The 27,861-nt window shown below is 60.0% G+C and overlaps 2 protein-coding genes across 29 annotated transcripts; both read right to left on the bottom strand.

The window, feature by feature from the left end:
* Positions 1-344: 344 nt before the first annotated feature.
* On the bottom strand, positions 345-14,840 carry CELF6 (CUGBP Elav-like family member 6; the record flags this gene model as incomplete). 28 transcript variants are annotated; one of them, XM_084268280.1, is made up of 12 exons in its annotated part: positions 345-472; positions 1,190-1,333; positions 1,432-1,512; positions 2,215-2,277; positions 2,582-2,731; positions 2,838-2,982; positions 3,351-3,494; positions 3,985-4,064; positions 4,198-4,326; positions 5,838-5,886; positions 11,621-11,703; positions 14,585-14,840. In XM_084268280.1, the coding sequence occupies 12 exons, from the start codon at positions 14,838-14,840 to the stop codon at positions 345-347; spliced, it is 1,452 nt and encodes a 483-aa protein (XP_084124406.1). The 28 variants fall into 28 exon arrangements, with proteins under 28 accessions (XP_084124406.1, XP_084124417.1, XP_084124430.1 ...); XM_084268291.1 differs by having other exon boundaries at positions 1,432-1,533; positions 5,802-5,886; positions 14,585-14,729; XM_084268304.1 differs by having other exon boundaries at positions 1,250-1,333; positions 1,432-1,533; positions 5,802-5,886; positions 14,585-14,729.
* A 1,945-nt stretch (positions 14,841-16,785) lies between these two features.
* On the bottom strand, positions 16,786-26,884 carry HEXA (hexosaminidase subunit alpha; the record flags this gene model as incomplete). Its single annotated transcript, XM_084267925.1, has 14 exons — positions 16,786-17,260; positions 17,671-17,775; positions 18,227-18,317; positions 18,593-18,773; positions 18,881-18,953; positions 19,227-19,313; positions 19,577-19,757; positions 20,764-20,896; positions 20,993-21,094; positions 21,879-21,989; positions 22,320-22,366; positions 22,528-22,593; positions 22,971-23,069; positions 26,641-26,884. 14 exons carry the CDS (start codon positions 26,882-26,884, stop codon positions 17,197-17,199), a joined length of 1,584 nt encoding a protein of 527 aa, XP_084124051.1. The 3' UTR covers positions 16,786-17,196.
* Between the last annotated feature and the right edge of the window lie 977 nt (positions 26,885-27,861).

Raw genomic sequence — 27,861 nt, 5'->3', positions numbered from 1 at the left:
TCCTCCTCCGGGATGCGTTGCAAAGAAAGAGAGTTACGGGTTTGGATACTGCACTTGGGGAAGGGGAAAGTCGTCAGACACCGCGGGACGCCCGACCTGCAAAACAGGGAAGGGGCCTTCAGCCTCAGGGGGGACAGACAGATGGACAGACCTGATTCCCCCACCTGAAACCCAAACACAGATGGCACGTTCGAGGACATTTCTGGAGCCAACACAGCCCCCTGTGATGCTTTAGGTGAGCCGAGCCCCCACGCTGGGTTCCCCAGGGTGCATCAGGGGGGTGCAGCAGGGCCAGCCCCCCCCCTCCCGCACTCCCCCGTACCTCTCCGCAGGGTGAGCAGGGGTCAGTAGGGTCTGTTGGCGTCTTTCGGCCTCTTTAGCTGGACTTTTAGCCTCTTCATGCCGATCTGGAAGCCGTTCATGGCCTGAATGGCCGCCTGAGCGCTCGTTGGATTGTCAAAACTGACGAAACCTGGGGGCGAGGGATGAGGTGGCGGGGGGCCCGTCACTGCACACGTCATGGGCTGCTGCTCTGCTGCCAGCCAGGCACGGAAATCCCGCGGGACGGGTGGCCCCAGGGAGGGGGACTGGGGGTAATGGTGCTGCCCCGGGTTGCAGGGCACTGGGCGATGGCGTCTTTGGGGACACCGAGGCCCGTGGGGACACTGGAACGGTCTCCAGGGATGTGAAGGTGATGGGATTTGTGGGGACACCGGGGTGGCGGGGTCCATGGGGCCACCAAAGTGATGCAGGCTGCAGGGACTCTGTGGTGCCAGGTCTGCAGGCTGGTGGCAGGGGTGGCACACAGCCGAGAGAACACAGCAGGGGGGCAAGCGGTGACCAACCGCTGAGGACAGTGGCAGAGTATGTCCATCTGTCCTGGCACGGCATGGGACAAACAACCACCCTTCGGCTCCCGGACAGGACGGTGACGTTGCTCCAGCCACCATGCGGCCTCACAGAATCACAGGATCACAGGATCACAAGGTTGGAAGAGACCTTTGAAGATCATCAAGTCCAATCATTCCCATCATAAGCTAAAACAGATCCTTGAGCACCTCATCTACCCTTTATTTAAACACATCCAGGGAAAGTGACTCAGCACCTCCCTGGGCAGCCTGTTCCATCACCCCTCAGCGCTGCCAGAGCCCCGAGCCGGGCTGCCGGGGAGCTGCAGAGCAGGACTTACCAAAGCATTTACTCTGGTTGGTGGCACGGTCCACAAAGACTTTGGCAGAGATGACATTGCCGAAAGGCAAGAACATCTGCGTGAGCTCCGCGTCCCCGAACTCCTGGGGCAGGTGATAAATAAACAGGTTACAGCCCTCGGGACCTGGGTGACACACAAAGGACAGCCGCAAGTCAGTCGCAAGGCCGGGGGGAGGGGGCAGGGTCACCCCTGGGGGACTCCCCCCTCCCGCAACCCCTCACCTTCTCGCTGCTGCTGCGGGATGATGGGCGCTTGCTGGGGAAAGGCTTGGCTGATGGGCGCGTAGGCGGTGGGATATGCTGCTGGAAGAGAGAAACGTGGAGCTGAGACCCCCACAGGGCTGCTGGCTCTGCCCTTCCCTTCCGCCCGGCATGCCAGGGATGCGGGATTGGCTCTCCCGGGACAGTCGGTGGTGGCACCAGTAACACGGCACCCTCAGGTGAGAGGAACCCCAACAGCTGGGGGCCCAGATGCCAGTTTTGTATTGAAAAACCTGAAAATCTCCGTGAGTACTCACATGGGGCGCTCTCAGTCCCTCCCCTCCACATCCCATCTCCCTGGCCATTGGACTTGGCCACCCAACAAACATCTCAGGATTCCTGGTGCCTTGCTGCAGCCATGGCCGTCTCTAGCCTGGCATCAGGATGCAGCACGGAGCCGGCCCTCCACCACCACCCAAACCTCGCCCTCTCTCCCAGGCAGCGCCGCTAGCTCTTCCCCACAGAGCCCTCTGAACGCTGAGGGCATTCAAACCCTTTTTTCCTCCATCCAAAATTTGTAGGGAGTGCATCCATCTTGTTAGGGGATGAGGGGATAGCGCTCTGCTATCAGCCCTGGAGCTCCTGCTCATCCCATTAATCTGTGCTCTGCCCCAAATACTGGGGTTCAACCCTAGGGTGACATTCACACCCTGCTCCCTCTCTTCCCGCCCCCCCCCCCCAAAAAAATAAGGGTGAGGAGCAGGGAGGGGAGAGAGGGAAGAAGTGCGAAGTGGAGTTTGAGACCTGCATAGTGCTGCATGCCTGCGTAGGCTTGCTGGAGGGGATCCGCCACCGTGGGGCTTTGAGCTGGGAAGAGAAAAGAAAGGAGAAGGAAGGGAGAATAAGGAAGAGTCACCCGGAGAGGGGGAGAGCTCCCATGGAGAAGGGCTCTTGGCTCAGTGCTGTGGTGGGGTGGCAGAGCTGCTCCTTCGTAGGAGCTGAGAGCGTTGTCGTGCTCATAAAGGCAGCGATGCCCTGGGATTTCAGTGGGGATGCCCTGGGATTTCAGTGGGGATGGGAGCACGGCTGGTTCACCCCATCCAGAGCATCCCCCCGGGGAAGGCGGCAGAGGCCCCCTGGCAGGCTGCAAAGGCGCAGGGGGGGGGTTTACCTGGGTAGGGGTGGATGCCGTTGGTGTAGATGGTCTCCGAGGCGGGCTGCCCGTTGGTCTGCGGCGGCAGCGGGCTGAAGCCGTTCACCCCGATCGGCGTGGCGATGCTGGGCACGGGCGCCGTGCTGATACCGGGAGGGGTGCTCGTACCTGCCGCAGGGAGGGAGGGAGGCGTCAGCGCCCGCAGCTCTCCCCACCGAGGATGTCAAGGCTGGGGGGCGTGTCAGGTGGCAAACGTAAGGGAGAGGGGCTGTACCTGAAGAGGGGGTGAGGGGTGCAGCCACCAGCCCGCTTACGTTGAAGGCGGCCATTTGCTGCATCTGGGCGGCGGCGATGGCGGCCATGGGGTTCAGGCAGGTCCCCTGCGCGGCCGCCATCAGGGCCGCCTGCTGCTGCATGATCTTAAGGGAAGAAAGCGGGGAGAAGGGGAAAGGGAGCGAGAGGTGGGGAGAAGGGGGGCAACAGGAGAGGACAAATCAGCGTCGTCGTTCCCCTTTGTGCATGGAGGGGTAAATGCCACCCACTGCAGGACCCGGGGAGTGAGGAGGTCTGGGTGACACTAAGAAAGGTGACTTACGGGGCCACTGAGCCCTATGGCCATGCCACCCTCACCCCAGGGGGTTGAAGCATCCCTAAAAAGGGGATACACCAACCCCGACGAGTGTCCACGTCCACTGGTACAACCCCATGCAGGCAAAACCAGACCCTCGAAACACTGGGCTCCCCAAACCCACCCCCCTTGAGTTCCCAGCCCCGCACCAGCTCCTACCGCTTGCGTATAGGCCCCGTAGGCACCAAACTGGATGGTCATGGGGTTGAAGATACCCAGCTGCCCCGCCATCTGATGCATCCGCCGCAGGGTCCTCTCCTTATCCGTGTCTGCAAACTTCACCACCAGGCTGGATGAGGCGCCCTGAGACAGCGGGACATGAGGTGGGGCTAACGGCGGGGTCCCACTCGTTCCTCCCTCCACCAAAAAGGCCTCCTGGCATCGGGGAGGAACCTGCCGTCTCGCAGCTGCTGCGGCATCCTCAGCCCCGGGGATGCTGCCTGGCTTGGCAGCAGCAACCCGCGATCGATGCGAGGTTTAATTATAGCCAGCTTTTCTCCCCGCTGGTGGCTCCCTGACCTCTGCTTCCTTCCCTTCCTTCCCCCTCCCCATCTCCCCCCTCCTTTGGTGTTAATTAAACAGCCCCTTTCTCCGGCACGGAGGGAATTAGCCCCGCGCACCCATCCCCGGGGGCTTAGTGCCTGGGCAGGGACGAACTTCAGGGTGATCCGGCCAACAAATTGCCGGTCCGTGGGATTTTTGATCCAATTAGATAGAGGATCAAATTAGCCGGTGATTGGATTACGCAGGCAGCACGAGGTTGGACGGGGCAAGGCGGGCGCCTGGCTCTTACCGGCATGGTTTGGCTGCCGTGCAGGCTGTTGATGGCCGCCTGCGCCTCGGCGTGGCTGCCGTATTTCACAAAGGCACAACCTAAGGGCAGAGAGGGGACATAGGAGAGGTTAGATTTGGCCAACGTGGGATCCAGCATTGCCCAGCCAGCAGCTCCCACCTTCTGTAGGACCTGGAAGCCCACGGGGTGCTCACTCGGTTCCCAAAACCCCACCTTTGCTGGCTCCATCGGGCCCTCGGAGGATGGTGCACTCCTCGATCTGGCCGAAGGGCTCAAAGAGGCGCCGGACGTCGTCCTCGCTCTGCTGCTTCCCCAACATGCCCACAAAGAGCTTCCTATCTTCTAAAAACAAAACCAAGCCCGTTGGAGAGCGCGATGGCACTCCCTACACTGTCCCCTCATCCCTGGTTTGCGAAGGCGGGTGGAAGGGTAAGAGCCGGGTATCACCAGAGCCCGGGGATGGAGCGACACCGATCCAGCGGCGAAGATGCAGGGTCTGTCACCCCCATCCTACAAAACACTCCGGGTGGGGGGGGGAGACCTCTCGCGCTGAGGGGCAAAGCCAGGAGGAGCCAGCTCCTGCTTCAGGGCCCGGAGGAGCTGGTTTCCCAGCTCCGCGGCTGGGAAACAAAGAGACGCCTGCGCGGAACAGCGGCGATCGCCCTGGCGTGACTGACTTGCAGAACAACCCGCGGCTCCAGCCGTGCCCGGGGGACATCAATAACCCAAACACCAGAGAAGGGAGAGTAAATAATGAGGATTTCATGATTATTACCAGCATCCGTCTTGCGCGGCCGCGCGCTCCCGCCGCGCGCTAATGGCATTTGACAAAGGAAATAAGGTGCCCTGTCAAGAGCGCTGCCGAGGAAATAAATAAATAATGGCAGGAGAGGATTAATGCTCCGGCCGTTACGGTACCAGGAAGATTAGTTAAGGGAACAGGGCTCGTGCGTTGTCTGGTTAAACATAAACCATCTCCCGGCAAAGGCGGCCGGAGGGAACGGGCTCGGTGGCCGAGCATCACCTGCCGGGCGAGGGGACCGGCGCTGGGCGCCTGAGCTCGCCCATCAATTTTTAATCCTTCCCCAATTACGCTCGGTAAGTGGGTAATTTATTTGCTGGGTCCCTCAGGGATGTGCCGGGACCAACTTGCGCCGTGTATAATAACGAGGCGCTTTGGATAGGGGGGTACTGGCCACAAGCGCCCTGTGTGTCTGAGCACACCCAGGCACCCAGTGCTTGCTCCTGGCACCGGGAATACAGGGGAGGAGTGTGGGGGGTGCGTGTGTTCAATTTCCATCCAATTCCCATCATTTTTGCCCAAATCATCAGCCCAGCCTGGAAAACACCGCAGACCTGGGGAGCTGCAAACACCCACAAATTTTGGAATGGGGCTGGCGGTTTCTATTCAAGAGAGGTCAGAACACACGCGGATGACTCCTGCACCCCCAACTCTGCTGGGTGGGGGTCCCCACAGGAAGCTCCAGGCAGGTTAACTGGGATGTTGATAGAGGAAGGGGCTGTTGGAGAGCGACTGGCTGGCGCTCAGCCCTGGCATGATGTCGGGATGCTCATGGGATGATGTCGGGATGCTCATGGGATGACATTGGGATGCTCTTGGCATGACGTCGGGACTTTCCCCCAACTTGCCGGGTCAGAAGGACCAAGATCACTCTCTCTCTCCGCGCTCAGGGTCGGATACCACCAGCAAAGGCAGCTCCATTGGTGCATTTCTCCTCAAACAAACGTCCCCCCCAGTGCCAACCCGTCCTCTATCACCTCCCACCCTGGGTGGTCCAGCACCCACCTGCCCACACTGGGCAGCCGGGGAAGGTGGGGAGCATGACACCTACCTCCTCGGCCCTCGCTGTCAGCCGGCTTCACCTGGATGGGGCGGTTCATCTGCAACACACAAGTGGGAGGGAGCTGGAGGTCAGCGCCAGTGCTGTGCCCCCACTGAACCCTTTTCCAAGGGGAATGGCAGTATTTGGCCCCAGCCCAGCATGGGCCAGGGGGAGCAGGGGAGAGACCTGTGAGAACAGCTGAGGCTCGTGACCACGCCAAACCGGGGATGCTACGGGCCACGGGCAATGCTACGGCCCCAGGGGTGGGTACCCGGTGCCACTGGTGCCCGCCTTGGCCGCCTGCCCACTTTCCTCAACCTCAATGGACCGCAGAGGCGGTGACAGCACCCAGCTGGCCCTGGCCCCTTGGGCAGCATCACCACCGCTCTCCCCTTCCCCATCCTCACCCAATTTTGGCCTACTGCCATGCGGAGCCACCAGCGGGACACGTGTGCGCAGCGGGACATGCCGGGCCGGTACACGCGTCCCTGGCCCGCTGCCCTGCGGTGCCATTTCTCCTCTTCTCTCCCCCCTTTCCTTTTTATCCCCCTCTTTTAGCCGAAAAATGCTACAATTACGGCCGTTTCCAGGGCAACAAGCGTGCTTCCCCCGCGATGCTGCGGAGCACCAAGCCATGTGCTCGATGGGGTCGTCACGGCAACGGCAGGATGTCAGGCATGACGGGGCGGGTGCGCGGTGCGCACAGCCCGGGAGCACACACACGTGCCCTCTGTCGCACCCAAGCGGGTGTGTACCCCCCTCACACCTGTGCACCCCTGGAGGGGGTCCCCAGATTTAGGGGCTGGGTGGGGACAGCGTCAACGCCACCCCCTACCCAACCCCGGGCGAGGAAGAGGGTGGTTAAGGAAGAAGAGGAAGGGAGGTTTCCACGGCAACCGCCTCGTCTCCAGGGAAACGGGGAGAAATGTCAGTGCAGAGCCGGGGATGCTCCAGGGAGAGGACTGAGCCCCTGGGAACCGTGGGGTGACACCGAGGAATGCAGGGCCACCCGGCTGCCCTCACGTCATCCATCGTGTCACCATGCTGCCACCCACCCCAACCCCTGTGCAGAGGCACAGTCCCACTTGCCCAAAACCCCCGAGGCTCTGACAGCACGGAGAACCCCATGGGACCAACATCCCCTTCATCCCCCTGTCACGTCCTGCAGGAAGGAACCCCTTTTCTTTGGGAGGTGGGGGTGGGGGGAAGAGAGGGCTGCCCCCACCCACCGACCAGCCAATCCCATTTCCCAGCGCGACGGCCTCTGCTGGAACAGTCTCCCCGTGCCCCGTGCTGCTGTGTGCTTAATGCAATCACCAGCCAGGATGATTTAGAATAACATTTGCGGAGCCGCAGAGTGTCGGTTTGATGTGTCTCCCGTCCCCGCTCGCCGGTTATTAAACTGTATTGATTCTCTGGGAGCGGCTGATGTTTATAAATGTCAGGCCTCAGGGACCGGCTAACCTACCCCTGGGCTGCTGCACCGCGCCGGGGAGAACCCGCCCTGGCCTGCAGGCACCCCCGAAAGGGGGTACTGGCACCCCTGGCATCACCCCGTGCCCACCCTGGGGTGCTCGGTGCCGCTCTTGTGGTATGTGGCGATGGCGTGGGTGCACAGACCTCCCCAGAGAGCTCACCTGTCCGTGTGTCCCTGTGCACTGTCTCCCAGCCACCCAATGGTGCACAACATCCATCCATCCACCCATCCACCCATCCATCCATCCATCCATCCATCCATCCATCCATCCATCCATCCATCCATCCATCCATCCATCCATCCATCCCTCCCTCCCTCCCCAGACACCCATCCAACCACCCAGCCATCTACCCCCACTCCTAACGCCCGTCTGTTCACCCATCCCTGGCACCCACAGAGTCACCCACACACATATCTCCCCCTCGATTCACCCACCCACCCCCATAGCACCCACCAGTCATCCCCCATCTTCACACGCCCAGAGGACCTGCTGATGCACCCAGGGTCATGGGAAACACTGTTTGGGACATCCCAGCTCCAAAAGAGTCCCACTACAGCACCCCATGGCCAACCCAGCAGCGTGCTACAACCCAAGGGGGTCACTGCTGGCCGCTAAACCACCTCCTGAGCCCACCCGAATTCAGAGCCCCCCAACAGGCTGGGCTCTGGGGAGAGCCACCCTGCAGCTGCAAGACCCACCACATGGGACAGGGTCACTTCCAGACCTCGCTCCTTCCTCGGAGTCACCCTCCTCCTCCTCACACCCAAGAGCCAGCAGGACCTGGCTGGCTGCTATGCATCCAAATGAGCAGAGGCGGAAGCGCCGGGTGACGCCGGAGCAGCAGGTACCCACAGGAGCCTGGTCCCTCCATCACCCCAGGGGTCCCCAGGCAGCCAACACCTAGTGTGGGGAGACAGACGCTCAGGTAAAGGCAGTCACCTGTCATGGGAACACCCTGCCAGATTGCTGAGGCCGAACTCATGGTGAGGGGACACAGCCAGCGTGGGAACCGTCACACCACCGCACAGCCCTGCACAGGCGCACCACCTTCCCAGCATGCCCCCCCGCACAACGGCATGGCCCCTACAGCTGCGCTCCCACTCCCACACACCCCTACGCACAACCACTGAGCGCACACACACACACAGTGTGCATCCACCCGCCCACAGCTGCGTGCTGGCCCCAGCACAACCCCCCCCCACGCACAACTGTACGCCTACACAGCCGCACGCTCGCACCCGCGCGCAACCGCACATCCCTCCCAGCACGGCTGCACGCCCACGTGCAGCCGCACACCCACCACGACCCAACCCCACGCACACCCGCGCGCAACACCTCTACAGCCCGCACAGCCCACAGCCTTCCTGAGCTCACACCCGCCCACACGACACCCACAGCACCCTCCTCGCAGCCGGGGGCCCTGCACAACCACAGCACGGCCGGCACCACCATCCCTGCCCCGCGGGGACACAACACCCCTTGCCTCAGTTTCCCCACCATGGCTGCGGTACCCACAGCGGGACCCCTGACAGCCCTCTACGGACCAACGGACACCACCCCTGCACAGCCACGGCCTTCACCCCAGCAGCACCCACTCCCCATGCCTGGCACCCCCACCCATGCCGCTGTGCACACACACGTGCACGCACACGCTCACCGCTGCCACACCCCAGGCCCACGTACACCCACGCCCCATCACCACGCACACCGCCGCTGTGCGCGGACGCCCTCGGCACCTGCTTACACACACGTGTGGCCAGCGATGCTCTTGCACACCCACCAGCCCGGGGTGCAACCACTCCTCGCCGACACCCACTTATGCACACCGTACCCCCACCAGTGCACCCCTGCACCACCCGTGGGTGCAGCAACCCCCAATCACGTCCCCCCGCACACCCGCAGCCACACAAACACCAACATGCACACACACAAGCCCACGGTGGGGAAAAATACACTCTCCAGCCAAGGCACAAGCACACAGCCCCATCGCTGGGTGCACATACACCCTCTTCACCAACACGGGCGTGCACACGCTCCATCCCTGCCTGCAAATACACCCTGCTCACCAACATCCCACCACCACCCACAGTCCCTGGATGCAGATACACCCTCCTCATCAACGCACACACGCTCACAACCCCCACCCCTGCAGGCAAATACACCCTTATCACCACCACCCCCCCTGCCAACACATGCACCCCATCCCTGGGTGCAGATACACCATCCTCACCAACACCCACACTTGCACACCCCGTTCGGGTCTGCAGATACCAACACCCCCCATCCCTGGGTGAAGATACACCCTGCTCACCATCATCCTCCCATCCCTGGGTGCAGATACAGCCTCCCCACCAGCACCCCCCATCCCTGGGTGCAGATACACCCTGCTCACCATCACCCCCCCCGTCCCTGCGTACAGCTACAGCCTCCCCATCATCACCCCCCCCCTCCATCCCTGGATGTAGATATCCCCCCTCACCAACAACCCCCCCCCCCCCGGTATCGCTGCGTGCGGATACACCCTCCTCACCCACAGCCCCCTGTCAACACCCCCCATCCCCGGGAGCAGTTGCCCCGCCCTCCCCATCCCTCCCCCCCCCCCCGGCATGCAAACAAACCCCCTCCCCGGGTGCAGCCCCCCCAGGACACCGCCATCCCCCCTCCGAAGCACCCCGGCACACACACAGCGGCGCGGAGCCGAGCCGAGCCGAGCCGGCGGCAGACAAAGGCGGGGCCCTACCTCGATGCAGAGGATCTTGGACCCGGCGGGCACCCACAGCACGGGCGGCCGCGGCCCGGGCGCCGGCACCTGCGGCAGCTGCATGGCCCGGCCCGGCCCGGCTCGGCTCGGCTCGGCTCGGCCCGGCTCGGCTCGGCTCAGCTCGGGCCGGCCCGGCTCCACCCGAGGCGGCTCGGCTCGGTCCGGCCCGATTCGGCTCGGCTCGGCTCCGCTCGCGCAGCAGCGCGCGGGAGGCGGGGCAGTAGGAGGGGCGGCCGCAGCCCCGCCGAGCCGGGCCGAGCCGAGCCGGGCCGGGCCGGGAGGGAAGGAGGGAGGGAGGGGAGGGGCTTGGGGTGAGGACACGCCCCTCCTCCGCCGGGACACGCCCCCGGGATGAGACGGGGGCGGGGCCTGGCCGGGGGCGCTGGGGGGAACCCGGGGGTGTGAACGGGCACGGGGGTGCGCACAGGTGCGGGGGTGCGCAGGCCCCCGGGGGGTGTGCACGGGCAGAGGAGGGGGTGCGCGGGTACCCAGGGGTGTGCACAGGCACCCAAGGGTGTAAACAAGCACGCAGGGGTGTAAGCACGGGCACCCAAGGGTGTAAACAGGCGGGGGGGGTTTGCACGGGCAGAAAGGGATGTAAGCACAGGCACCCAGGGGTGTGCACAGGCACCCTAGGGTGTGTACACAGGCACCCAGGGGTGTGCACACGCACCCAAGGGTGTAAACAGGCACGCAGGGGTGTAAGCACGGGCACGCAGGGGTGTGCACAGGCACCCAGGGGTGTAAACAGGCACGCAGGGGTGTAAGCACAGGCACCCAGGGATGTGCACAGGCACCCCAGGGGGTGTACACAGGCACCCAGGGGTGTGCACAGGCAGAGAGGGGTGTAAGCACAAGCACACACAGGTATGCACAGCTACAGGGGGGTGGGTGCACAAGTACAGAGGGGTGCACTTGCACAGGCACCCAGGGGTGTAAGCAAGGGGTGTGCGCACACAGGCACCCGCCCAGATGCGGCTGTGCGCCCGGAGTGGGTGCACACCCAGGCTCCACCACGCGTGCACACGCGTGCTCACACGCACACGCCCATGCTGGGGTGTGGAGTGAGAAGTGAGCAGTGACGGCACACACACCTGTGTTACACATGATGGAGGGTGTGGGGTGCGACGAGAAGGGGACAGGACCAAGCCCGTGCCTTGCACCTCCTGCAGGCTGTTAACTCTTAACCCTACTGATGCACACCCAGCACCACTGGTGAGAGGAAGCCACGTCCCCGTGAACCCCCGTCACCCGTCCGCGTGCGCCCGAGGCAGGGATTGATATTCACGGGCCCCGGCGCTCTCCCCAGCCAACCGGCGGCCCTATTGATTTTTATTTAGGCGAATAATTAAATATTTATTTTCACTTTGTTAAGCTCGGGAGGTCGGAGCCCACAGAAAGCACAACAGCACGCGGGCGGCAGGAAAATCAATGCCTCGGTTTGCGGCCGCTGGAGCGGCTTCTGTGCCCGCGCCCTGGCTAGGTGTCGTTCCCCTCCCGCCCTCACCTCCGCCAGCCCACCCCAAACCCCCCTGCCCCCCGGTGTCACTTACCCCCGGCAGCGTCTTCTGCTCATGCAGGGCACTCTGCGCCTTCAGGGCCGAGTCGCGGGCGCAGTAGGTGAGGAAGGCACAGCCTGCGGAGACGGGGACATGGGGTCAGTGTCCGGCCCGGCATAACCACAAAGCCCCCGGCACACGGAGAGCCGGCAGCGAGGTTAATACAGAGCTGGGGTGTCTCAGCACCCCAACACCCAGCACCCTGGCACCCAGGTGGGCACTGCTGCCCCAAAGCACGACGGGGGGATTTCAACGCAAAAGAGATGGAGCAGCACGATGAAGGAAGGAGGAAGGCGCAAGGGGAAAGCCAAAGCTCTGCGGGGAAAGCCAAAGCTCTCCGGGAAGCGGATCTCCAGGTGTCAAGGCCTCGCATCCCAGCTCTCTGCCACGCTTCTCCCGACCCTGAGCATCCTCCCCGAGATGGGACTCGCGTGGCGAATGCACTCCGGCTCCTCCGCCATCGCCATCGCGGTGCTTCGGGAATCGGGAATACGCCTGGGGTGAGGTTTTCCCACGCTGACTCACGCTGCCGAGCTGCTCGCTCGCCTGGAGCTGGCTGCGACGAGCGAGCCCCGGGGACGGGATCCGGTCCTCTCCCCTCCGTCTCGCCCATTCCTACGGGAGCATCCCAGGTCCCCATGCCGCCACTGCACCACTCCCTCGCCGAGGGCTTTCCTCCCCCCCCCCCCAGCTCAATTTGCCAGGGTCACATCCAAAAACGTCTGAAAGTGATATTAAAACAGCAGCAAAACAGTTTCCCTTCAACAAAGTAAATATTTAATGAATAAAATTGACATTGATGCATTTTTAATACTGGCACAATTAAATCCGCCAGCTGATTAAGTATTAATAACTCTTAATAAGTACAATCAGCGTGCCTGGGAGGAGAGGGAGTGCGGCAGCGGGGCGGGGGGACGCTAAGGGATGGGGTCCCTCATCTGCCTCGGGGTGTCGGGGACATCTGCCCTCGCGGGGAGCGAGGAGAGATCTCCCGTGGTTAAATATTATCCTGCTGCGGGTGGAAAGCAGAGGTCAGCGCGGCAGCTCGCCTCAGTCCCGCTGCCATTTCCAGTGTTTACCATCAGGAATCAAGTTGGTTTCCTCCTTTCTGCTCCTTCTTTACACCTTTTTTTTTTTTCCCTTTTCCCCTTTTTTTCCCTGCAGGCACCAAGGCAGCTGGTGCCTCGGCGTTCCGGAGGAGTTGGGAGGGCTGGATGGGGAGCCATCCCGCTCCGGAGGGTCGCTGGGAGGAAGGATGCTGTTTAAACCAGAGGAACGTCCGCAATGAAATCACGCGTCTGGGCCGCAGCGGTTGAAGCCTGTGATGGAAGGAGCACCCAGGGGCCTGGCAAGGCGCGGATCCCCTTGTTTGGGGTGCGTAAGCGGCTTCGGAGGTGCCTGGAGACGTTTCCAAAGCTGCGGTGTTGTGTCCGAAGGAGTCCGGGCGTCCACCCCACGGGCAAAGGGCACCAACACAGTGGCGGGCGCAATCACCAAGTTATGGCTTCCCACAAAGTCCCAGCGAAGCGGGCACTGTCCGTGGCACGGGGGGCTTGTTGACAGCGTGCGGAGGAGCGTGAGATCCTGTCCAGGTGACACGCGGGATGCCCAGACCCCTCTTCAGCACCTCCATAGAGACCTTGGTGTTGCATGTGTGAGCCCCTTGGTGCAAGGCTGCCAGGGGTGCCGGGTGCTCTGCGCCCTGTGTCGGGACACCAGCCAGGCCGGCAGCAATGCCAGGCTTGCTGGATCACGGAGGCCTGGAGCATGGCTCAGGAAGGAGTGGGCAGGTGGGTGCCCCCATCCATGCTGGGTGCCTGTATCCCAGGTGGGTGTCCCGATACCAGACAGGTGCCCCCAACTGAAGCAGGTGCCCTAAACACTGCTGAGGTGCTCCCAAGGCGCACAGCCGCTCCTGACCCCGGGTTGGTGCCCCAACTCGGGTGGGTGTCTCCATCCCAGGGGTACGTCCACCTTTGGCTGGTGCATCTGCCTCAGAGGTACCCCAATCTTAGGGGTACCCCACCTTAGGTGCAGCCAACCTCAGGTGTACCCCATTTCAGGGGTGCTCCATACCAGGATGCCCCGTATCTGGGAGCCCCCACATCAGAGGTGCCCCACAGCAGCGTAACCCATACTGGGGTGCCTCCACCACAGGGGCACCTTCACCACAGGGGTGCCCCATACTGGGGTAACTCCATCTCAGGGTGCCTCCCCTCAGGGGTTCCTCTGCTTCAGGGTGTCCCCAACACAGGTGCCCCATACTAGGACACCCCACCTTATGGGTATCTCCAGAGTAAGGGTACCTCCGCCTCAAGGGTATGTCAACTAAGAGATGCCCCATACTTGGGTGTCCCACCTCGGGGGTGCCCCATCTCAGGGGTACCTTGATCTCAGAGGTGTCCCCACTTCAGAGGTGCCCCATACTAGGCTAGTCTTCTTCATGGGTACCTCCAGATCAGGGATGTCCCACTTCAGGGTGTCCCACCTCAGAGGTACCTCACCACCTCAGGTTGTCCCATAATTGGGTGCCATCACCTCAGGGGTACCTCACCTCCTGAAGGGTGCCCCATTTCAGGGGTGCCCCACCTCAGGATGTCCCACCTCAGGGTGCCATCATCTTGGGGGTACCTCCAAGTACCTCATCGCCTCAGGGGTGCCCCACACAGGGGTGCCACCACCTCAGAGGTGTCCCACCTGAGGCTACCATCACCTCGGGGGTACCTCACCACCTCAGGGGTGCCCTACACATGGGTGCTATCCCCTCAGAGGTGTCTCACCTCAGAGGTACCTCACCCAGGGGTGTCTCACCTCGAGGTGGGGGGGGTGCCATCACCTCAGAGGTACCTCACCGCTTCAGGGTGGCATCGCCTCAGGGGTGCCATCGCCTCAGGGTGTCCCGCCTCGGGACGCCCCACCTGTCCATGCCCCGCCGGCGGGTGCGGAGCCCCCCCGTACCTTTGTGCATGCCGGTGAAGCGATCCTTGAGGACGGTGAGCTCGTAGATGCGGCCGAACTCCTCGAAGAGCGGCTTGAGGTCGCTCTCCTCCAGGTTACGCGGGATCTGCCCCACGAACAGCTTGATGGCGTCGTGATCCTTCATGGCGATGGCGCCGGGCGGGCGGCTCAGCCCGTTCACCCGGCCGCTGTTCGCGGTGCTGAACGCCGCCCCCGCCTCCGCCGCCGCCGCCACGCCGCTGCCCGCCGCGGCCATGGCCCCGCTCCGCCGCCGCCGCCGCCGCTGCGGGAGGCGCCCGCCGCCCCGCCCCGCCCCGCCCCGTTCGGCGCCGCTCGGCACCGATCGGAACCGTTCGGAACCGTTCGGCTCGGCCCGGGCCTCTCCGCTCACACGCGCTCCTGCTTCCCCCCCCCCCCACCCCAGCCCCCCCCTACCCGCGCGCGCGGCCGCCAGAGGGCTGGTGACGTCAGCCTGCTGGCCCCGGCGAGACGCAAGGTATTAGCATAATGAGGGAGCTGCGGCCAATCAGGAGGGGAGGCGGGCAGAGGCGCGAGGTACCCCCGGCTCCGCCCACTACCGCCCCCTGCCGGGCTGGTCACGACCCCCCCCCGGCCGGTCCTCAGTAGGTTCCCGAGTTAACGCCCCGCTCCCCCCGCCGCAGCGGGATCCGGTCACACGGCGAAGGCGGCACGAGGGGCAATTTTGGCGCTTTGTGGCGTTTGTCACCTCGACGGACCCCCCGCGAGGCGATGGAGGGGGGGGGGGGAGGGACGCGCTCCCCTCCTCCCCCACCCCGAACGAGCTGTAATTACACCGAGCGGCTTTAATACCCGGCGCCGCCGTTAATTAATCATTCTCAGAGCAGCAGCCGGGCTGGGGGGGGGGGTGTGTGTCCAGGTTCCCCATCACGCGTGTGCAGGTGTGTGCAGGTGTGGGGTCGTGCACACATCTGCAAGCCTGTGCGAGCCTACGCAAGGCACAGGTGTGTCTGCGCCAGCGGGCACACGCGTGTGTGCCAGCACACGTGCGTGCAGCCACGTGGGGATGCAAGCACGCGCTGCAAGCGTGCACAAGCATGTGCAAGCACGTGCAACCACATGGCACGCAAGGGTGGGGGGATTTGCACATGTGCACAAGCGCACACGCATGTACAAGGGGGTGGGTGGGTGCACGTGTGTGCAAACACCTGCGTGCACGCCTGAGTGCACAGGCACGAGCATGAATGCACGGGTGAACACGCATGTGCACAGGTGCCCGTGTCTAAAGGCACCCACACGCACAGGTGTGTGCACGTGACACACACCCCTCTGTGCAGCTGTTTGCAAGGACCCACACGCAGGCGTGGACGGAGGGCGGGTGCCTGCAAGCCTGCGCGCCTGTAAGCGTGCGCACACACGTGCAAGCGCATCCCAACCAAACACCGGGACAGCGCCCGCAGCAGGCACCCAGGGGCACAAAACCCTGCCGAAATCTGGGGGGGTGGGGGGGTTTGGCAGCTGCTCCTCGCCGCCTGGGTTTATTTTTAACCGTGCTTTGCCCCGAGTGATTCACACGCTGCCTGCTCTCCTCTGCGCCCCGGTGAGTCCTACGCCACCAAAATAGATGTTCTGGAAGGAACGGGCCTTGTGGAGAGGGAAAAGCAGGGTGGTTCCCTGTGGGGGGACGGGGATCCCGCTCTTCACCTGGCTCCTCCCCGGACCCTGCTCCCCCGCAGCGGCAAAACCAGGTGGCGAAGGAACCAAAGCTTGGAGAAGCTTCTGCAAAGCTCTGGCCCATCGGCACGACGGCACGGCCCAGCCCAGGCAAAGGAAGTGGCAGTTACTCTTTAGGGCATGCACTCTGCAAGGATAGAGAGGTGGAGGATGGAGAGGAGGAGGAAGGAAGCACAGGGCAGAGGAAGGAAGCCCTGGGGGGAAGTAGATGGGGGAAAACATCCCACTCCAAGCAGAGCTGGGGGAAAGTTGGGCTTTATGCTCTCTTTTCCCCCCCACTTCGAGCTGTAGTGCTCAGGTGTTGCGACGCAGGAGGGTAGAGAAATGCTAGAATTCATTCCCGGGTATTTTTAATTAGAAGTTAATTCCACATCTTTAATTTAAATGGGAAAAGGTTTCTGGGTGGAACAGCAGATCTCACACCTGTTTATGATTGAGACCCACAGCCCAACGATTTCTCCCCCAGAGATTGCCACAACTTTGGGCTGAACATGGTTTCAATCAGAGCTGAATGCGAGCAGAGGAGACAGCTGATGGAAGAGCCGAGCAATGACTCCGTAACAGGGTTTATCCAGCCACACAGGCACCCAGGAAGCTCTGGAGCCACAGCCAGACATTCCTCCAGCAGCATCTCTGGCTCCCACTAACCAGAACCCTTGCATGGGACTCCCAAGCCCCAGCAGAGCACAAACAGAGGCACCTTCTTCCTCTCCGGGATCATTTATTTATAGATTTAAAGAAATAAAAATTAAAAAAAAGAGGCAAAAAGTGCACACTGAGGACTAAAAAAAAAAAGAGTCCAAAAGAAAGCAAGAGCTGGGGAGGGGAAAGTGTCCCTCTGCCAAACCAGCTCTTCGGAGAGGGCTTGTTCCCACCAACAGCAGTGGGACTCGCTCCCTTCAAAACCCACCGAATTCGTTCTCACAGTATCCAACGTAGAGAGGCTGCGCCTGGACCCCGCGCCTGGGAAGAGAGCAGAGAGCCGGGTGTTACGCCGAGGGCACAGGCAGAGCCCACAGGCAGGTCAGAGGAGCACAGGGCGATCACGGGTGTGACAGGTTTCCCAGGGAAGCTGGTGCCGCAGGAGGGGCGGCGATAGTGGACAGGTGTCCCCCCTCTTCCCCTTTCCCAGCACGAAGCCCTCTCCTCAGCAGAGCCACCAGCCCACGCTGGCAGCAGGGGCTCTCCGCCAGCACCACACAGAGCCCAGCTCTGCCCGTGCACAGGCAGAACAGCCCAGACACTTTTCAGAAGAACGAGGGTCCTTTCTCACCAGAGAAAGCCCCCTCCACCCTCCCCAGGGCCGAACCCCATGGAGGTTGGGGTTTGCCTTGTCCTTGAGCCAGTGACCGGCCGCAGGAAGGGATGGTTACCCAAGGAGCTTGCAGCGGAAGTCGGCCAGCCGCACGTAGGCATCCTGCAGGTCCCTGACGGTCGCGTTACTCCACAGCCTCTCAGCTATGGCTCCAGCTCTCGGCCTTGGGAAACAAGGGATGGAAGCTGCCATCATCAGGTGGGAGCTCCAAAGCTTCACACACAAACCCTTGAGCTCCCCAACACTTTCCAGACCCCCTCCAACACCCCCAGACATGCAGCCCCCTGATGCACACAGATTGGGATGTACAGGGCTGACAGGACAGAGCCCAGTGTTAAATGCACACTGGTTGCAGCAGCAGGTGGTACAGGAGCATGCTGCAGTCTTACAAGCCCTCATTTCATCACAGAATCATTAAGGTTGGAAAAGACCTCCAAAATCATATAGTTCTTAAGCCCCAGTGATGCCAAGAGGTGCTACCCAGGGACAGCGACAAGCACCGTGCGCAGCCCAAACAGGCGGCATTTGGTGTCTCTCGCTCAGTGCCCAAGGAAATGAAGCACGAGCCCAGAGCAACTTCAGCTCACCCCCCACCACCCCACAGCGTCCCTTACCAGAGCCTGGGGGTCAGGTTAGTGATGTCCACATACTCGCCCCACATGCACGCCTCTCCACCCATCACCAGGTCCTTCTGCTCAGGGCTGCCTGCCAGAGGACAGAGCGTTCAGGTGACAGGGTGACCTACCACCCTCCCCACAGAGATGCCCATGACAGCAGTGAGCACCTCAGCTAGACAGGCAATAACTCGCCCTTTCTGGAAACCTCCGCTGCAAACCCCGGGCTGGGGGCAGAGCAGAGTTGTTCTGTCAGCACCAAGGGAACAGGACACAGCAAGAACAAATCACTGAGACCCCTGGCCTTGGCATCACCTCCGAGCGACAAGTCAGCTGCTGTAGTGGAAGGGGACACAAGGGACACACCTTTGAATGCCAAGGGCTCCACCTGGTAGGCTGCCATCCAGTCCTGCCCGTAGGAGATGCGGTTGAGGTACCAGGGGGCCGAGAGCAGAGCCTGGTAACCAGCCTTGGTGACATTTGCCATCTCCTCCATGTAGGGTGGGGAGCTCTCCTTCCAGACATGAATGATGGTGTCCGGCCTCACCTGACAAGCACACATGAACACTGTGCATGGGATCAGTGTGGCAACAAGCACTGGCACTTTTCATCCTGGCACAGGGAATTGTGTGAGGGAAAGCTGGCAGCTCTCACCTTCACTCCATTGTCAAACACCTCCTGCCACACGATATAACCTTTTTTGAGGGAAGAGATGATGTCCAGAAGCCTGGAGCGGAAAGAGCACCAACTTTTGGGTCACCTTGACACCCACAGCAGCACATGAAAGTACTTCTGAAGGGGAAGCAGGAGAGCAGAGGCCCCCACTGGGCTCCCCTGCAGTCAGCCTCCCCAGAAAACACGGCGAGGCTGCTACCTCTGGGGCCAGGGAGACGTGCCTCAATGGGCCTGCTCCTGACACGGAGCTGGCACACGTGAGACAGCAGAAGGTATTTGAGCCAGTGACATACTGCAGCTGCAGACCCACAGCAGCCACCCTCACCTCTGGATGTAGAATGACTCCAGCTTCTTGTAGTCTTTGCCAAAGCCCATCTCCTGCATGAAGGCACGGATTTTTGGATTGGATTTCCTGCATGCCAAAGAGAAGACAACACCGGTGCTGCATCCCAAGCTCTGGAGTGAGGCCAAGTCCCTCCCACCTCAGTCCAAGGCTTAGCTCAGGCATTCCAAGAGCTGTGGCTGCGCTGGCACCAGCAGCTTCCCACAACCAGCATCACCACGAGCACAGAGTCCCCAGCTACCAACACACAAAGCCTGGGAGAGCAGGACACCAAAGATCTGCAGATGGTATTTCCCCAGATATTTCCTCATCCAGACTGATGTCAGACTCACCAGCACGTGAAGTCCACCTCATCGCCACCAAGGTGAAGAAAAAAGTCTGGGAACACAGCGCTGACCTCTTGAAACAAGCTGCTCACGAACTGGTAGGTGCTGTTAAGGATGGGGTTGATGGGCCCATAGGTCCCAGAAGGGTTCTTGCCCACATAGCAGGGAGTCAGAAGGCCTGGAGCACCTGGGTCATAACAGGACAGTAAGGAGAGAGCTAAGCAAGGCCTTCTCACTGCATCACGTAACCCCCAGACCTTCCTCACCATGGCCCAGTGGCTGCCTGAGGAGAGAACACCTGAGCATGGCACACAAGGCATGAACACTGCAGCAGGAAATGACCTCTGGCATGGGAAGCCTGACCTGATGGAAAGGGATCAGTGTTCCCACCACCCACATGTCCACTGCTGTCCCACGTGAAGATCTGCAGGTCCCCAGCCTTCTAGGCCAGACAGCCCTCCTTCCCCTCTGCAACAGCTGCTGTGTGGATGGATGGATGGATGGATGGATGGATGGATGGATGGATGGATGGATGGATGGATGGATGGATGGATGGGAACAGACCTGCCAAATCCTTGCAGGATGCTACAGTTTCCTACAAGAGTCTGCAGAGCTGCCAGGGAAAGATAGCACCAGCACAGTCCCCAGACAGCCAGAGCTGACGGGGAAGGGGGGCAGCCGCAGTTTGGGCTGCACCCACATGCATGGGGCATACTGCAGTGTGGGCCACAGCACTTGGAGGCAGGGAAAGGTGAGAGCAAGGTGAGACAATGTATTTCTGGAGCTTCTCGCACTTCCAACATGGAAGAGGAGGCACTCCCAGTCCTCAGAGTGGAGAGGAGTGTGTCAGGACCAGGGCAGAGCTGAGAAGAGCGACGAAGCTTGGTTAGCTGTACCCCCTAGATCATTGTCATACCCCCGATGCTGGTTTTGGCCAAGCAGATGTTCCCCAAGAACAGGAATCACCCAGCTTGCACCCAAGAGGAGACAAAAACATTTTCCCTTTGGATTTTGCTCTAGAAGTTGGACTATTGGGTCCTACTTCCCCCCAGAAGGTAGGCTGCTGCTCCTCCTCAAAGCCAGCCTGTGGGACACGGCTGCCCACAACCACTTTTGGGATGCAGGTTGCAGATCCCCTTCCTCCTCCTGGGACACCACCACCTCTCCTTGCAGCAGCAGGATCTGCTCCTCACCTGGACCCCAGGAAAGGGTGTGCCCAGGAGTGTCAAACTCGGCGATGACTCTGATGCCACGCAGCCGGGCGTACTCGATCACCGTCTGCACGTCGCTGGCTGTGTACACGTGGGTCATGGGATGGAAAGCTCCCTGGGGAAGGCAGGATGCCTCAGTGTCTCACTTGGGGCTGTGGGAGGGATCTGCTCGCCCTGGGCCAGGTGCTGCATGGCCATTGGGCTGCGTTACCTGCTTGCTGAGCTCTGGGAAGGTCAGGCTCTCATAGGGGAAAGACGGGTCGTCCACAATGTGCCAGTGAAACACATTGAATTTGTTGTAAGCCATGACATCCTGGGAAGGAACAAGAGCAAAGGGAAACATGCCTTGTCCCACCTGAGAGGTCACCCCACTTGCCACAGAAAGGTGACAAGGTCCTTGTGTTCCCAAAGGCCAAGGCAGAGTCCCTCAACTCTCTCCGGGATCCAAGTGGGATTCAGACACTTCTCTTCCAACTCCCCAGCACCACACAGAGCTGCACAGGGCCAGCAGTGCTTCTGCTCACAATGAAATCCCCATTCTCCCTGCAACTGAGCCCATGCTGGAGACCTGGAAGTTTATTTGTGCTTGGGATGAACACAAACTCACCACCCACCCGGGTGCTGCTTATCTGAAGCAGCAGATAAGAAGTCAAGAGTCTTCCCTTGGCACGGGAACAACCCAGCCTCCCAAAGCAACCTGGATTGCAGGAATCTAAGATACCTCAAGGTTTGCTTTCTTTTCCTATTTGTGAGTTACACCAGGAGCAAGCCATGGGCACGTGAGGAAGCACCTACAGCACAGATGCATTCCTCTATTATGCCTATCTATATGAAGAACTGAGGTCACACTGCCATGCCACGCCAGCCTGCTGCTTCACATAGGGACGAGTGTTTGCCCGGAAAGCCTCGGTTTGGCAAGCTCTCCCTCAAGGAGATGTAGTTGCAGTGGCCTTGGACAGCTCCTAGTATCTTTGGAAAAGAGCAACACAGCAAGAAAACCCACCCAAACCAAAAGCCCTCCAGGCTGTTCAAGGAACCCTCAGTTGTCACACAGACACCCAACTAAACCCCCTCATCTGGCAGCATGGGCACCCTACCAGAGTTTCCAGGATGGCTCTCAGAGGCAGGTAGTGACGCGAGGTGTCCAGCAACAGGCCGCGGTGAGGGAAGCGGGGAAAATCCACGATTTCTGTCTGGTTGATGTAGTACTGTACACAGAGAAGAAGAGGAAGAAGTGAGCAGGGTTTTGAGCAAGGCAGGCATTAGAAGGAGGCGATCACAGTCCCCTCTGTCCCCAGGGCCTGCAGGATGAGGAAGGGCAGGCAGCCTCACTGCCCAGCGTATGAGCACTCCAGAGAAAGCTGCAAGGCTTTCTGTGCTCAGAAGGCAGGGATCTGCCTGGATTCACCAATCCCTACATGGCCCCAGACACAGCTGCATTGCCCTGCTTGTATCCCCCTCATCGCCAGCATTCCGGCTATCCTCATCCCATTCCCATTAGGGAGAGCCGACTGCCCAGAGATGAGGCCAGGACTCACCGTGCCATTCTCATCTCTCCCAACGAGCTGGCTGAACGTCTCCAGGCCTACAGGAAAACCACACACAGTCACTTTCTCAGCACAGATTCCCCCAAAGGAACAGAGCTCGATTAACAACTAAGTCTACAGAAAGAGAGAGGCACAGAGAGACATCCCCATAGGCCTGGGGCAGGAAGAGCGGGAATGCCCGACGGGAAGCTCGTCTCACCTCTGAGAGCTCCCCAGACAGCATCGGCAGAGAGCAGCATGGACCCTTCCGAGACAGACAGCTTATCTGAAACACAGCATCAGAAAGGGGTCAGCTCTGGCATCAGGCCCCACACTCCATCACACGCTGCCACAGGCTGTGACAGCATCAGCTACAGGGTGCAGCAGCACCGGACAGAGGTCTTGATACAGGACCCACACTCTGGGATCCCAGAGAAGTGACTCCTGGGTTGGTTTTGTTGTTTTAAAGCTCTCCCACAGCTTTATCAGCATCCTCAGGTAACTGGCTCCCACCCTGCCCCAGTTTCTCAACAATACAGTGGGGATGCTGCCTCCCTAAAATTGTGGGTAAGCACTGCAGAGTGCTGTTTGCAACTGAGGGGCACAGAAAGAGCCACACTCCCGCTCCAGGCGCTCCCTCCCACTCCCAACCCCGACACTCACAGCCTTCCTTGGAATCCAGGCTGGGGAACCCATCGCAGCCCGGCGTGGCAACGAAAACGAGGAGCTGAGTGCAGGGCGTTCCCCTGGGTTGCTTGTTCTCTGCAAAGAACACAGACCATGGATGTCAATCCCATCCCAGCTCTTCTCCCTGCTTCCAGGCCCCTGCCATTCTCCCAGCCCAGCCAGCAAGAGGCAAAAGGACCATGTGGAATTTTAACAGGCGTGCCAGAACTAGGGATCCCCCGTCCCTCACCCCAGAGGGGGCACAGGGGTGTTTGAACAGGCGCTTATTTCAACACAAGCAACCAGGAGAACATGAGCTGATCCCAACCTTCACCTCGGAGAAGGTCTGGCAGTGAGGAAACCACCAGGGAAGATTAAAGGAGTGCTGAAAAGAGGAGAGACATCAGAGTATGGTCTAGCAGTAGCCCCCAAGGCTTCCTGGACACCCTTACTACTCAAATCTTTTTTGGGGGGGAAGAAAAACTTCATGTTTCCAAACTCTCCCAACACTGGAAAACCCCAGGAACCCAAAAGCTCCGCTATCCTCCCCACACTTCTCAGAAAGGGCAAAGAAACCCTGTAAAAATAGGGGTGTGTGTGTGTGTAAATCCAAGCACTGGGCTGAATCAGAGGCCACCAAGAGGTCTTGCCCAGCACCAAAAGGCTGATTAACCTCCTGCAGAGCAGGTCCCAGGGATTGGAAACAGCAAGCCAGCCACCTTCAGACCCCATGCAGGAGCTGTGGCCATACCTCTCTATCAGAAGGAGCATTTCTAAGGATGCAGAGCCCGGAGCCTGTACTGGAGTCACTCCCCCAAACCCAAAGGGATGTGCTCAGGCTTCACTGTGATGCATGGGTCTACTCATAGTGGTCTCTGGCCAGGAGAAGCAGGTGGGTGGGTGCTAATCCCAGCCAAGGTCCATGCCCACACCCCCTCAGCGTGCCCAGGAACAGCTCAATACGGTCACTGAAACATTAAGAGCTTGGCTCCAAGAACAGCTGGTCCTAAGCTGTGCTCCAAGCAGGCTCAGGGACACCACACCACCACCAGTGCTCAGGTGCAATGCAGACAGCCTGCGCTCCCAAGCTTGCAGGAGCCAGAGACGCCACGTTTCTCCATGAAGGGATGACGAAACCTCTGGAGAGAGAAGGGAAACAGCTCGAAGACAGTCCTTGGTTTTGAGCTTTCCTCTCGGTTACAGACAAGCCGGTAGCCAAGGCAACCTCGCAGATGTGCGAGCTGGCACACCGGCACTGAGCCCTGCTCCCTCCTCTTGGCGAGACGGCAGCTCCCCAGGGATGCCACTCCCAAGACAAGGGGCAGGGGGATCGGGTCCCCCCACCATGTCTGAACCCAGCCAGGGAGACACCACCAAACCCGGAAGGCAACGCAGATGGGTGCAGCGGGGACCAGAGACCCATCAACCATGAAGGCTGAAGTTCATGGTTCAAAAGGGCGCTGCCGAGGCGCACACCAAGGTAATTATGGTCACAGGCTGTGAGACAAGGACACTAACACAGTGATGGTGGCAGGATGGCAGCAATGAAACAGCTGGGGTGTCAGGTCCTGCCTCAAGCTCCACACAGGTTCCAGGATCTCTCTGACTCACTTTAGCACTGCCCAGCTTACGGACAGGAGACAAAGGAAGAGCAGTGAGGGAAATCCTAATTAGATAAAAGGAAAAAATAAATATTCTTCACCTTAAGGGTGGTCAAACACACAGCAAAGGCACAGGTCTCCACATGGGACCAGCTGGACACAGAAGCTTGACTAGACTCCAGGCCTGGCCATGTTTTGAGTCAGAGACCCCCATAAGTCCCCCCCTAACTTAAACTGGTCTTTTCTCACAGTTCAAGTCCAGCATGACTGCAGAGTTTGGACATACTCTTGCTTGTTAAACTGACACAGCAGCTTTCTGAAACAGACAGAAAAGGGTTTCTGTGTTATTTTCTCCATTAATAGAAACTGTTCCTTTCCATGCGGGTTTCCATCGTCTGATGACTAACCACCCATACGAAGAGAAAAAAAAAGAAGGGAAGGCAGAGAAGGGAAAAAACCCCTAAAATTCAGGGTGTAGTTTGAGCATCATAAAGCATGACCATGTATGGAAAGTGATGAGTGTGTACAGCACTCAATCTCGTGATCACAAGAAGTTGTTCCAAGGGATCTCATGGTTGTATTTTCCCCTCCAAGAGGAGCAGGAAAATGTAGATAATTGTATCAGCATTTATTTAGCTCCCAGCAGCAAAGAGGAAGCAAGAGGAGCCTTTGCAGCTCCCAAATCAAAATTTGCTTCTATTGCTCTCAAGAGTTGAAGAAATACAATAAACCAACCGGTTCCTCTCAGTGTTTCAGGCTCACCGTTCTCAAAGCATGATGTGCTGAAGATGAAGCAGAGTGGCTTCCAATTCTGTTACTGTCTCTGCTCGGATTGGCAGTAACAGAGTTCACGCTGACATTTAAGAGGCTCAGAAGCAGTGTTACTAGCTCTTCCTGATGAAGCAATCCGTATTTCCCAGACAGAACTACAGAACCATTCTGGTTGGAAAAGGCCTTTAAGATCATTAATGGAGTCCAACCGTTAACCCAGCACTGCCAAAGGCCACCACTAAACCATGTCCCCAAGCACCACGTCTACATGGATTTTAAATCCCTCCAGGGATGGTGACTCCACCACCGCTACAGGAAACCTCTTCCAGTACTTGACAACCTTCCAGCAAATAAATTGTTCCTAATAACCAATTTAAACCTTCCCTGGCACAACTTGAAGCCATACCTAGTGCTTCAGGGTGCCGCAGACCCACCGAGCATCCATGCATGCCAACTCCTCAGCCTGTGTTTGCCTCTATGAATGCAGCCAGGGAATTTCCCACATTTCATTCCAGACATGCTATCACAGAGAGGTCCAGGGGCAAGAAATCTCTAGAACCTGTCCCAAATCAAGCCCAGGCTGTCCAAGTTTTGGCCTTTCCTCGTTTTAGCCTACAATTCCAGGATGAATCCATGAGCTCCTACCTGCCATATGCTTATCAGCACAGCTTTAGCAACAAGAGCCCCATGGCAGGGAATACATACTTGGAAGAAGTGCACAAAGGAATCAAGAGTCCTTCCTCAAAGTAAAGCTTCACACTGGACACCAAGAGCTGCTAGAAACCGGCAGGACCCAAGACTTGCAACACCAAAGCTGGAGCGACTGCAGGGTCACAAGAAGAGGAAGGAAAGCGGAACACTATCTGGAGGAGATAAAGTAAGATAGAGCAAACGCTGACAGCAAGGGCTTAACTCCTCGAAAGAAATGCAAGACAACTAGTGCTGGCTGTGCCAAGCAAGATTCATTTTATTAGTGCAGGAGGGCAGTGCACCCTCCGTGTACGAGCGCAGTGCCTGCCCTTTGCCCCCAGACTCGCTCCGAGCCCCCTCAACATCACACCACCGCCATCACATCACAGCCCCTACGCCCCCGCGCCACCAGCCCCTGCTGACCGGAGGAAAGACGGGGGCATAAAGCAAAACCTCCACACGAGCCCCGTGGTTGGGACACCCCCCACCCCCAAATAAGCGAGGTTTTGGTGTGGGTCGGGGGGGAAGCACAAAGCCACGGGTGAAAGGCCTGACAGCCCTTCCAGCGGCCCCCCGCCCCGCCGGCAGCCCCGGTCCCGCCTCACCGGTCGGGCGGGCGGCGGCGAAGAGCAGCGCCCAGTACCGCTGAAAGGCCGCCTCCAGCACGGCGCAGCCCGGCCCCACGGCGGAGCCGGCGGCGTAGGCGAAGCGGAAACGGCGGGGAGGTAGCAGGCACCGGCCGCCACCCGGCGGGGAGCGCTCGTCTTGGGGCTGCGGCCACACGGCGCCCGCCGGCCCCGTTCCCGCCGCTAACAGCAGCAGCGGCAGCAGCGCCCGCGCCGCCGCCATGTCGCGCCCCGCAGGCTGAGGGAGGGGGCGGTGCCGCCCGCCGCGGGAGGGACGGCCGCGAAATGGCAGCTCGGCCCCGCGGGGACGGGACGGGAGGCCGGGTCCGCCTTCCCCTCGAAGCGCCCGCCGCCTCCCCCCAGCCGGCCGAGGGCTGCTCCTCCTCCCCCGCAAGCCCCTGAGGTCTCCGGTGTAGTGTCTTCCCCGGCCATCAGAATTTAGAGCCGCCACCCGCCACGCTCCCTGCCCTCCCTCGGGCAGCATCGGCAGCTCGACTGGGGGCCTGAGGAGAAGCTCAGTGATTTAAAGCACCTGTGTCGCCTGCACCGCTTCCCAACCACCTCGGGGCTCGGCTTCTCCTTGTGGGTACCGAGCACTTTGCTGAACAAGGCGGGGTGGAAGTCAGCCTTCGCCCGGGATTCCAGGGGTGTTAAACGAGTGGCAGGGGGAGATACCGGTCGGGTGGTATGAAAACCTCAAGGCTCTGTTCCCTGCTGGGAGCTCGCACTGCAGTGACGCAGAAATACTCCTCACCCAGGGTTTGGCTTCTGTAAGAAAGCCTTCCACCTCAGATGAACTCTTGTTTTGCCTCCTCCCTCCCGGCTCCGAATTCCTCAGTGATGCCCAAGTCAAATAAGGACCCTTCATCTCAGGTTTTACCCATCTAATTGCCGGCATGACTCCATCAGCTCCTACACAGGTTATCAAGTTATTTAAAAAAAGTTATTTAAAAAAATCATTGTCCTGGCCCTCCTGAGCCACCAGAAAGCTCCAAGATATTGTGAGTGCCAGGACACAAGCCACAGGCATGGAAAACAAGCAGGAAATTAAACAAATGCCATGGGAGAAAGCACAACAAGGGAGATGGACCCACCATAAGATAGCAAACCACTTTGCATGAGCAGGATACAACTACAGAAAGGTCCGATGGGGTCCTTCAGGTCAGCAGCACAGGGAGAGCCAGGAAAACAGGAAAAACA

Source organism: Gallinula chloropus (assembly GCF_964237585.1).
Source record: "Gallinula chloropus genome assembly, chromosome: 9".
NCBI lineage: Eukaryota > Metazoa > Chordata > Aves > Gruiformes > Rallidae > Gallinula > Gallinula chloropus.
Note: the sequence above shows the minus strand (reverse complement) of the source record. Positions and strands in the feature narration are given on the sequence as shown.